Consider the following 12,849-nt stretch of genomic DNA (forward strand, 5'->3'; position numbering starts at 1 on the left):
TATGATGGACCTGGAAATGGCGGTGCAGGAGGTGGTGGTGGTGGTGGAGGGGGAGCGTCTGGCGGAGGGGTAGGATATGGGAATGGCGGAGGGAGAGGATATGGATCGAGAGCCAGAGGTGGTGGTGCATATGGCAATGGAGGAAGAGGTGGTCGTGGTTCTGGTGGTGGTAATATGGGTCGAGGCAGTGGTAATATGGGTGGGGGTGGTGGTGGTCATCATGGTGGTGGTGGAATGGGCCAAGGTGGGGGCAATGGTGGCGGCAGAGGTGGTGTAGGTGGTTACGGTGCTGGATATGGCAACGTTGGCGGAGGTGGAGGCGGTGGTTTTGGCTCAGGACCTGGCAACTGGGGTGGATTTGGCACCGGAGGATTCCCTTTTAGAGGTGGTAGCGGCGGTTCCATGGGTGGTGGTGGCTATGGTTCGAGAGGAGGTTTTAGTGGTGGTGTTGGCGGATATGGTTCAAGAACGTCTCCAGGCTCTGGTTATGGAAACTTTGCAGGTTCAGGTGGCGGTGGCGGTGGTGTTGGCGTTGGCAGCGGTGGCAGCTTTGCTGGCGGCGATGGTGGTGACATCGGTTCAGATGATGGAGGAAATGGATTTGGCGGGGGTCCTCACAAAACTCCTGACAAGAACTAAAGATGAAAGTGTCACTTAGAATAAGCATGGTTTTTGACCATTAATCGTGTACTTCAATTTTATGCGTGTGTACTTCAATTTTATGCCTTTGTAAACGTATTTACTTAATGTCATTTAAATTAATCTATACAAATAATTAACTTCATATACATCAATATTCAAACAATTTATTAAATCAAACACACCAATGCTAAAATAATAAATATATACTATAATTACATAGCATAAATTAGCCTCCATTTCTCGTAGTAGCAGAAATGTCAACCGCAATAATTAGCCTGACATATAAAAGACAGAGTCAAAACACAGTAACAATAATAGTAATAGTATTTCAGTATTTCACAATATCCGAAACTCAAAAACACGTACCTTATTATATGAAATCTCAAACTCCATTTAGCTCATCGGCATCAATACAGGACTTTATTCCACTTTTCCTGCACCAATTATACTATCAAATGGGAGGCTAATAATATTAACAAGTAAATACATAAAAGAAAGTCACAGCCAACCTTTACTTTTGAGAAGTGACTAGAGTTGAGGTTGTACTTGAGCTAGATAAATCGGCTCCCTGCCAAAAGTACAACCTCATATAGGATGAGTTGTATCAAATTTAAAAACCAATGTGTCCAATGCATATATGCATTGAGCACATTGGATAGGTTAATATTAACATACTTGTTAATATTAACATACATGTTAATATTAACATAAAACACGCACATTTTGTATGTTAATATTAACATATAGATGCGTATGAGGAGTTACATAAAAACACTTACAAGAGAATGAATCCCTTGTGACCATTCAGGAACTTTCTCCGAAAGAAGAGTGATATACTGCTCCATAGCCACATCCGGATCCATATTCCCGAGCTTTTGCCACGCATTCCTTGCATAGTAATGCCCTCCATCACTCATATCTTAATCACCAATCAAAACTATAAGGTCCTAAGATGCTTTTTCATCTTCTTAACTAATCCATTTTTTTTTTTTCATAACTAATGTATCTGCAATATTGTTATTATGTCGGTTTTGCTTCACTAATGTGTCGACAACAACTAATCATAAGTGGTCATAACCTACATTATGTCTCTTTCTTTTTCAATTTTAATCTTGCAACCACAAGATATCATCAAGCCATATCTAATCCACCAAGATAGTTTTCACAATTCTGTTCGAACAATTAATAGTTGTTTTCTTCTAGATGATAAAAATAACAGAAAAATAGATATAACTTATTTAATTAAGCAAAAATGGATGAAAAAAAATGCAGAGGAAAGTTGAGAAATACCATTTGGAACGTGCGGAGAGCTTTAAAGCAATGGGCTGAGCTTCATGACAGGGGCCTTCGGTAGCAACCTTATGAAGTCCGTACAATTGCATCTGGATGTCACTTCCTAAACTCTGTAGATGATCATCTTGTTTACCATAATCTGCAGCCATGGCGAACACCTTCTCCAAATCACTCTTTTCAATTCCCTCCCAATCATCATCGGAATCTGAATCATCTTCCTCGGAAATCAGACCTTCATTCTCCTTCTCGGATTCATCAATACCATCATCACAAAACAATTTCAATTTCATACACATCTTGTTATCAATAGCTGCAGTTTGTTCAGGAATCATTACCCCTTTTAGCTTCTGATCAATTAATTCGGTATTTCCCTCTTTGGTTTGATCGTCATCGACAACACTATGGATCACAGATTCCGCGTTAGGCTTATAATCATCATAATCAGCCTTTTCAACACCGCCAAACTCTTCCTCCGGTGACTTCACCACCGATTCGACGGCACTAAAGCTTTCGTCGTCGTTCTTTTCCATACCATCATCACACAGCAGCTTCGCGCCAATATCTGCATTTTCGTCAGGAATCATTGTGGCTTGGCTTGATTTCTGATCAATCGAATCAGTATTTCCCTCTTTTGTTTCATCGTGTTCAATAACTCTAGGGCTAACAGATTCCGCCATTGGCTTAAAATCAGCGAATTCAGCTTTTTCAACACCGCCAATCTCTTCCTCCAGTGACTTCACCACCGATCCGACGTCATTGAAGCGTATCATATCTGCATCATGTTGACTCTCAAACACTACTTGTTTAGTTTCCGATGGTCCGGCGACGACTTTATTGACTAAAGTTCCTTCATGATCGACGGCAAATCGGACTTTCTTCAAACTTTTCCTTTTACTAATGCTTTTCTCCATCTTTGGATTAAGCTCCTCCGCCAAAACCTTACTGAAATCACGGATCCTACTACGTCGATGATCATATTCATCGCCATTGGTCGCTGAAGATGCGATCTTTGCAATCAGGACAAAGAACACAAAAGCTGCAATAACCGTTAGGAAAATCTGATGTAGCGTCTCCATTGGTTGAAAAAGAAAACTAAAAGTAAAGTAATAATACGAGTAATTTGTGGGATTTTATACGAGAGACGAAGCTTGAGGATGAAGATGAAAGATTTTGATTTTGGTTGTCAGAGATGAGAGCAAAGCATATTCGCTTTTTTCTTTATGGTGGGGGGTTATGAAAGCAGCCACTTTTGCCCATTTTGTTGTGGGACCAAAAGGTGTTTGCGGGTCACAAGGTTTTCGTAATGCGTGTGCCGCCAGCCTTTGGATTCTATCTTATTTTTCCATAAGATTGACTTTAACCTAATCAAACAAATTTGGAGTGGATTTAAAAGAAAGTTACAAATTTGGTGTTATCTTTTTTTGATTTTTATCTCTTTTCTTACCAAATAGTTAAAAGGGTTTTATAAAATTTAATTATTTTAAGTTACTTTTCAATAAAGTTTTAAATAAAAAAATATATATTATTTTGGAAAAATCACATAATTTGAAAAAAATGTTAAATAATGTTAAATAATTGAGACTTTTTATTAAAAAATAAATTTAAGATTTTATCAAAAAATTTCTAGTACAAGGAGACTTCAAAAAGTCTCAGGAACTAAGTATAGAGAGTGTTTGTTTTCTTAATTTTCTGGTTTACATAATTTGAAGACAAAATTGCAAAAATGATCTTTGTGGTTGGCAAATTTATGTGTTTTTAATCCAAAACGAAAAGTTGGTGCACCATTGATCCAAAATTGAATCTTTCTATTATTTTTGGTCTCTATCAACATAAAAAGATTATTATACCCATATATTTGTTTTTTTATATTTATTCAAATGTTTTTCGTTAATTAAAATTGAGAAAAAGGCTTCTCTCTCTCCATATCTCTCCATATACACACACACACACACACACACACACACATATATATATATATATATATATATATATATATATATATATATAGATCCGGTAAGAAATTTTTTTTGGTAGGAAGGTAAAAAGTTTTTTTCTACATATTTTTTTGACGAACAAAATAAATGAATCACTAGATGATTCATTTGTAAGATGATTCACAAGAAAAAAATTCCCAAAAAAACATCTTTATGATTCATTTTTAAGTAAATTAAGAAAAAAAATTCATTTTTATGATAATTTTAGTGAATAACAACAAAATCATTGTATAAATGAATCATCAAGATGTTTTTTTGAGAATTTTTTCTTGTGAATCATCTAATGATTCATTTTGTTTGTTCACGAAAAAAATATGTAGAAAAAAAACTTTTTACCTTCCTACAAAAAATTTCATTCTTATTTGATCTTGACTATATATATATATATATATATATATATATATATATATATATATATATATATATATATATATATATATATATATATATATATATATATATATATGAAACTCTCTAGGTTCCGGAGACGAAGCCCTCTTTCATCCATCTTAATTAATCCTCCAGATTCTGTTGTGGCTAAGTAAAACCAATTATGTATACTTATGTTGTGCAAAATGTACCAGATACAGATGCAAAATTTCCCCCAAACCAACTTCCATAATCACTTATCTTAAGAACCCCATTTCAAAACAATAAGCATAAATTCACACTCTATGCAAATTCATAGTTAACAATCATTGAAATATGAAGATGAAAAATGAGAGCCATCATCAAGAATCACTATCAATCTGAGATCCATCATCAACAATCACCATTAGATTGGCGAAACAAAAATAGCATCACAAATTGTTTCCCAGACCGTCGGACCATAGTCATCCCCAATTCAAGGACACCTAGATAATCAAGAACCCTAAACTCGTAGCTTTTCAATATAGTGTAGTGAAGAAACGGACAATTTTAGTATTTTTACCTTGGTGGAACTAATGGAATCCATGGAAAGAGTAATAATCTCATGCTTATTTCCCCGAATCGCGGTGAGGGCTACCACCATCAATCTCCTCTGTCGAAAGTCATAACACATATACATCACTCCTCTATCGAAAATCATAACACATATACACTACTCCTCTGTTAAAGCTAACGTCGGGGCTAGAGTTTTTAGAATAGATTCGGCCACCACCATCAATCTCGTATACCATCAACATTCTCCACTATCATCTGTCGCAGTTATGAAACCCTAACCCTCGGAAATGAAAACCCTAGACCTGAAAAATGTAGATCTTCGGCGGTGGTGTTTTTTAGAGACGAAGAAAGTTGGATAGTGCCGGTGGTGATGGTTTCTGAAAACTTTCTTCCTTTTCGCCGACGCCACCATCTTCGCTCTTTATTTCTTCTTCGGTGTTCGACCGTGATGAAAATGGTGGTGTTCCAGGAAGAGGACGAGCGGTAAGGCAGTGGTAATGGTAACCGAGGTGATGGTTGAATTAAAAAGAACTGGGAAGAGGTAAATCGGTGGGTCCAAGAGAGAGAAAGAGAGAGAGTGAGTGGTGTTATTTTCTTTTTATTTTTTAATGGAAATAGTAATAAAAGTTAAAAAAAAAAAAAAAAGAATTGTCAAAGGACATATTCGTCATTTTAGGGTGAGTTTGGATAAAAAAAAAACACACAAAATGTCAACCATAAAGACCAAAACCACACAATGTATCTAAACTTGGACCAGTTGTCCACCAACATTTTGTTTTGGACCAAAACTACAGAATTTTGTCAACCACAGACACCATTTTTGCAATTTTGTCTAACTTGAACAACTTAACATGGTAGATCATATCTTTATAAATCTTGTGGTGGCTATTGCCATTTGGTGTAAAAATGGTTTTTTTTAATGACATATATATTAATAACAGAAACTAGCAAGAAGCTAGTAGAAATTATAAATTACAAGCAAAAAAATGAAGAAATTGACCAATCCGATCAACAACTATTTCTAAACATCGATCTATTCTGAAACAAATTAAAAGATAACAACTGAATTTCATATGGCACCTTAAGAGAGGAACTTCTCCTATTGCTGAAGACCAAAGCACTGCAAGCTTTCCAAATAACACACACCGCCGAGTATAAAAGCATCAGCTCCAGTTTTTTTCTCTTTTTACTTCCCACCAGAATCTTCAATATAGAAATCAAGTCATCGATACAAAGTTGGAGCAAAAACAAATTCTATGTTTTCATGTATATGTCTCAAACACCAGTTTTTTCCTCTTTGGTAGTTATGCTCAAACTTTTGAATAACGATAATGTATTATCCATTTTAACGTTTCATTTTGATATTAATAGTTGAAATTTATTAGAAAAAGAAAAACATATTACTGTTATTTCTGGGTGGTACATTGTACCATCTTGTTTAAAAACAAGTATCAGAGCATCCTGTTGGAGGATCATGTATTGTATTGTCTCTTAACTCGTTAGAACATAAACAATGTTCGTCTGTTTGTCGAGCCCTTCCACTTGCCATTTCTAGCCAGATTATTATCATCCATCCAACTCGGTCTTATATGAGGTTTCCATTGTTACCAGTAAATGTTTTTTTAACTATGAACTTTTATTAAATTATTAAGGTGTTTGAAAAGATATTATTACCAAAAAAAAATTAGCAAGGACAAAATTTTGTAATAATTCAACCTAATTAATATTACCAACAAATACTTACCATGGATGGACATAATTGCTAATTGGTTCTCAAATAGATATAGCAAATGTATATACCTTATTAAGGTTACAAAACCCCATAATAAACTATTTGCTTTTTCTCTACTTTCTTTGTTAGTTTAGTGATTTAATATATTTCAGTTGTTCAAAAAACCTTACCATGGATGAACAAGTTATACCCATTGATATATATATATATATATATATATATATATATATATATATATATATATATATATATATATATATATATGTGTGTGTGTGTGTGGAAAAATTACAAAAATAGTCCATGTAGTTTGCTAAAAGTAACAAACTTAGTCCATATCTATTTTTTTTATTTGTTTGGCCCTTGTGGTTTGTAAAAGTTGCATTGGAGGTCCCTTTCATAACTCCGTCTGTTTGTAACCGTTTGGGTCATTAATGTGGGGGTATATTCGTCTTTTTATGTTTAGCGCTCATTTAAGATGGGATTAGGTAGTGATACGTCATTAACCTATCCTCTGATTAATTAGAGTCCAAGAAACCCCCTTCATCTCCACTTCACTTTAGCTTACTGATCATCTTGAAGATCTTCATCTTTCATCCCTCACATCCGATTTTAGGGTTTATCAACTAAAAATGGTATTGTGTATGTGGAATTTACGTGGTCCTCATACGATTGCACCCGACCTTGATAAAGATTATAGTGAGTTATTTAATCTTTTGTTTGGTGTTTCTTGGTTTATATATTCAAAGCTCGTCGATTTTTCTTTTTCAAATGGTCACGACAATTTCTTTACTTTAAAGATACATCATGGTGGATTTTTTACAAAGTTCCTTGGAAGAAAGTACGTCGAGGGAAGGTTGGCATTCTTTGACTTTGTTGACACTGATCTTTTTTCAGTTCATGATCTAAATGACATGATTCGTGAGATAGGGTATTCTAAGGATGACACAATGTACTATCATTATAGAATTCCTATTCTAGACTTAGATTTTATATTGAAGGCTCTAGGAACTGATCAAGACGTTATATCTATGGCTCAATATGTCCCTCAAAACAGAATGATTAATGTGTACGTTGAACTGGGCTCTACAAGACTTCACACTTACCTCATGTCGCCAAGTAAAGTTATTATTGAGCAACTAGATGATGATACTTCTCTTGAACTTAATAGGATTAGGCCCAAGAAGAAAGGAATTGGTTCTTGTAGTAAGAAATTAGACATGAATGTCCCACTTAAAGAATCAACTAATCAAGAACAGAGAGAAGATAGTGTGTATGATTTTTACATGCCCCTAGTTCCTTTTGAGCCAAACAAACAAGATGTGTTTAATGATTTTAATGATGATTTGTATTTCCATATACCAAAAGAAACTGATACAATACAATCGATATTAATTACCAGGATCATAGGGAAATACTAGATGATTTTGAGCCTTTTAGTAGTGATGGATATCAGAATATGGATAACTTTGAAAGAGAGGTTGAAGTTGAAGAAGAAAAAGATGAAGAAGATGAACAAAGGCATGCAGAGGATTCAAAAGATGATTCAAAAGATCATACAGAAGAAGAGGATGATTCTGACTACATTATTGACTCACAAGCTATTTTAGATTACTGGGAGGTTGATATGAGAGAGTTTAATAGTTGTGTGGATGAGTTTGAATTGTTTGGACAAGGACTAAACATATAATTAGATTTAAACCAAGATGATGATTTAGGTGTGATCAACAATGATGAGCTTGAAAGTGAAGAATACGAGGAAGACCTAAGGAAGAGAATGTTAAAAAACATGAACAAGAAGGTGCCTTGTTCTTCTGGGGTAGTTCATGTTACACCATTTTTTGTGGGTCAAGGTTTTAAAACCAAAAAGGATATACAGGGTCGCATGAAGATGCTTTCAATAAAAACAAGGAGGGCCCTACAGATGGCCAAAAATGAAAAATTGAGAGTAAGAGTAAAATGTAAAGGAGTGGTTCCAGATTCCACTGGTGGTGGGCCCTCCACTATAAGTAAAGTAACATCGAAGGGAAAAACTGTAATTTCACAAAAATATTCTTGTCCTTTTGCTAGATATCTAGATCTATGAAATAGGAACAATGGTTGGTGAAGACAGTTATTGATGAGCATTTATGCTTACAAAGTAGAAATGTGAAGGCATGTACATCTAGATACATGCTAAACACTATTCTCCAAAAAGTGGATTCCAACCCTCGCATCCTAGTAAAAGCCTTATAGGAGGAGCTTTAAATGGATCTGGAATTAAGCATATCAAGAGTGAAGGTGTTTAGGGCTAAATCAATTGCAAAGGAACAACTTTATGGTGACTATGAAAGGCAATATAATTTGTTGAGAGATTACTGTTTGGAGTTACAAACCAATAACCCAGGTACAACAGTGAAGTTGGAAGTGTGTAATGAACCAAATCCTAATGTTGAAAGTTGTATTTTCAAAAGGATATACAGTTGTCTTAGAGCACTTAAGTTGGGGTTCAAATCTGAAAAAAGGGAATTACTGGGATTGGATGGGTGTTTCTTGAAAGGACTACACCCTGGACAAATTCTAACAACTATGGGCCTTGATTACAACAATGGAATATATCCACTAGCTTATGTTGTTGTGGAAGCTGAGAGAACAAGCTCATGGACATGGTTCTTGGAATGTCTTAGTGGTAATTTGGATTTGGATGCATCATGCAACTTCACTTTTGTATCTAACAAACAAAAGGTATGAATACATATACCATAAGTCTCTTTTTAAGCTTGTAACAATACTAACTATAAATTACATTATATGTAGGGAATAATACATGCAATAGCAAAAGTGTTTCCAAATGCAAAGCATAGATGGTGTTTGAGACATATACATGAAAACATAGAATTAGATTTAAACCAAGATGATGATTTGTGAGAAGTGAGAGCTCGAAATTACTCTCTAGTAATCTTATGGAGACCTTTGAACAGTTGAAGATGATGTATCACACGATGTATGTGTACGCATGGGTGATCGGACTAAGATGTTAGGCGTGCGACAATTGGCTAACATATCTAGATATGAACAATTATTAGTCATTTTCTATATTTCTTGCTGTGATGGAGCCAGGAAAGTCAAAACATCATAATGATGTATACTTTCCCATTTTTTGGATTTAATTAGTTTTTTCTATTATTTATATTTAATTAGTATGATATATCTAATTGGAATCTTATAAATAATTATACACCATTTTTATGTAAGGGCAACTTCCATAAATATATAAATATAACGTAAATGATTTTTTGATGTAGGATTAGTTATGTAGAATTTAAGAAATAGTTATTAATAATTATACAATAAACGGTAAGTTCCATAAATATATAAATTTATAATAAATGAGTTTTTAATTTAAGATTAATCATGTCGATTTTTAAGATAAATATTATCTAGTTTTGAAATTCGTCACACAATGTTTGATTAAATGTTTGAAGGATTTTATAAGTTGTTGACTTATATTAAACTGTGAATGATAGTTTCGAACTGATATTATGAATTATATGAAGAGCCTTGAACTACTCTGTTAAACTGTAAATGAAAGTTTTATAATATAAGTTTTAAGTTGAGAAATTAAATATGAATATGTAATTGCGTATATTAAATTGTGAATTTTATGTATTAAACTATGAATTAACCATATTAAAGTGTGAATTGATGGTATTGACTCGAAGGAACACGACAATCTCAACAATGTAAATCACCTCAAATCTAGAAACAATGTGCACAAAAGGTGAGTGATGAAATGCCTTAACGAAGTCTTTAGGTTATTAAGTTATGAATAAATGTTTAAAATTTTGTATTAAGATATGATCTGGTGTCTACATTATGTATTGTACTACAAATTCTGATTTTTTGATGCATTAATTTGTGAATTAGTGTTTAAAATATTGAATTAAGCTTTGAACTAGTGTCTGAAATGTTGTAATAAACTGTGAATTCTGATTTTTTTTTTATCTAGATCTGAATTTGATACCTATAATGAGCTGTGAATTTAATGTATTAAATTGTGAATATGTGTTTTTATGCATTAATTTGTGAGTGTGTAAGTTATTAATCTGTGAATATGTATTTTTATACACTAAGTTGTGAATTAATGTCTGAAATATTGAATTAAGTTGTCAATTAGTGTCTGAAATGTTGACTTAAACTGTGAATTCTGATTTTTTTTATTCGAATCTTAAATTTTGGGGAAGGATCTTGGCAGTGTTGACATTGACGTTTGGTGGCGGTAATGGTTGATGGTAGTGTACGATACTTGATAGTGTTGATAGTGGTGGTAGATGTTATATTTCTCACTCATGGTCTTTGCTGATTTCAAATACATTATCATCTTTTATGAGTGATGCATATGTTTTTCTTTTGATGTTTACTTCTAAAGTATTACATAGTTTATGTATCTATAAAACTATAATTAGTTGTTTTTACACTGAAATATGAGATTATACTTGTAAATAAGTTGTGAATATATTGTATTAAACTGTGAATTTGTTGTATTTAAGTGTAAATTTATTCACAACTTAGTATAATAAATTCACAATTTAATAGATAAAAATGTCTCTGGATATGAATACATAGATGTTAGTTTTAAGTTAAAGAATATGGTTGTGCATATATAATTTTTTGAGTAGTAAACGTTGAATTATTATATTAAGCTGTGAATTTTGTGTATTAAACTTTAAAGTGGTTGTATTAAGGTGTGAATTGACTATATTAAGCTGTGAATTTTTTAAGAATTTTATTTTTGCTTCTGATATATGTGAAGAAAGAATCATTATACATATATATATATATATATATATATATATATATATATATATGATTTTCCGTAATTTTAAATAAATTATATTAAATTTAAATTGAGAATATTGTGTAAATTAAACTTTGAAAAAACATCAACCATTAGATCTAAAGGTATAAATGTAAGTTTTAAGTTAAGAATATGACATTTTTGTGTATTAAATTGTTAGTTTATTATATTAAGCTTTGAATTTTATATATTAAACGGTAATTGACTATATTAAGTTGTGAATTGACTCCATATTGCCATTTTGTGTTAAAATATAAATGATTTATGTAAGAATTTTTGTATTAATTTCTTGTGAATATATTTATTTTTTGTGTTGTATAAATATGTAAGAATGCATTAATTTTTATATTTATTTTGCATTAATAGGTGAATTAATCAGTTCATTACACTGTGAATATAGTATTTAACATATCATTGCATGACTTTATATACAGATCTCATTTGGAAAAAAATAATTGTTGAAATGTTAGCAAATGTGGTTGGTGGCGTCATGTGGTGGTTATGGTGGTGGTAAAGTTTGAGTTTGACTTTCCACAATTTGAGAATTCGTGTAAAAATAGTTGTATTAAGTTGTGAATTTTGTATATTAAACTGTAAATGAATTGTATAAAGTTATGTTTTATATAAATTTTGTATTAAAATATGAATAAACCTATTAATTAAAATATTAGACTAAAAAAATCACGATTTTACACTTTTCTTATCAAAAAGTCAAAATTAAGGATTTAAACATGAGTGATAATATTCACAATACATATTTACTTATTAAATGATGATTCTTAAGGTTTTAAATCTTTTGTAGTTTTCATTTGAACCTATATATATATATATATATATATATATATATATATATATATATATATATATATATATATATATATATATATATATATATATTATAAAACAATAATTAGAATAACACATCCCGTTATACTAACTTTGGTCAAAAGTATGCAAAAACGTTTTATCCAAACATTATATATGATATTTTATTTTTAATATGGTTCATAGAAAATTAAAGAGAACCGAAGCGTGTTTTCTTGTACAGGTATCTTGTAATAAATTATGTGCGAGTTGGAATAGATATGATTGGATAAGCTCGAATACGTTGGTTCAATGCTATTAAATTCAACCACATTCTTCCTGCCAACCTCATCACATGTTCGCAATATATTAACCCGACCGATTTTGCTGGTTCGCTTATGTACTAGAACATTTCAGAAACAATTTACTAACTTATCTACTAATATTAATATGCATAGTTACTAGTTAATATAATCAAGATCATAATATTTTTCTATGAAAACGACTTTTTAGCTTTTTTTCATTTTGTACAATAATGCGTTTCAAGCTAAAATATGCAACTTGATGATCAATAACTTGTTATCATGTGACTATATACTTGTTAAATGTTTATGAGATGTTTTGTT

General features: G+C 32.1%; 1 protein-coding gene across 6 annotated transcripts; it reads right to left on the reverse strand.

Annotated features, from left to right (window-relative positions):
- Nucleotides 1-738: 738 nt before the first annotated feature.
- LOC145043387 (acyl-CoA-binding domain-containing protein 3-like) lies at nucleotides 739-3,176 on the reverse strand. 6 transcript variants are annotated; one of them, XM_078992021.1, is made up of 6 exons: nucleotides 2,271-3,176; nucleotides 1,933-2,177; nucleotides 1,422-1,530; nucleotides 1,158-1,210; nucleotides 1,009-1,076; nucleotides 739-917 (listed from the first exon to the last, which is right to left on the reverse strand). In XM_078992021.1, exons 1-5 carry the CDS (start codon nucleotides 3,009-3,011, stop codon nucleotides 1,025-1,027), a joined length of 1,200 nt encoding a protein of 399 aa, XP_078848147.1. In that variant the 5' UTR covers nucleotides 3,012-3,176; the 3' UTR covers nucleotides 739-917; nucleotides 1,009-1,024. The 6 variants fall into 6 exon arrangements, 3 of the variants coding, with proteins under 3 accessions (XP_078848147.1, XP_078848145.1, XP_078848146.1); XR_013681012.1 differs by having other exon boundaries at nucleotides 1,152-1,210; nucleotides 1,933-3,172; XM_078992019.1 differs by having other exon boundaries at nucleotides 1,933-3,174.
- Between the last annotated feature and the right edge of the window lie 9,673 nt (nucleotides 3,177-12,849).

Source organism: Lactuca saligna, chromosome 4 (assembly GCF_052625555.1).
Source record: "Lactuca saligna cultivar CGN05327 chromosome 4, ASM5262555v1, whole genome shotgun sequence".
NCBI lineage: Eukaryota > Viridiplantae > Streptophyta > Magnoliopsida > Asterales > Asteraceae > Lactuca > Lactuca saligna.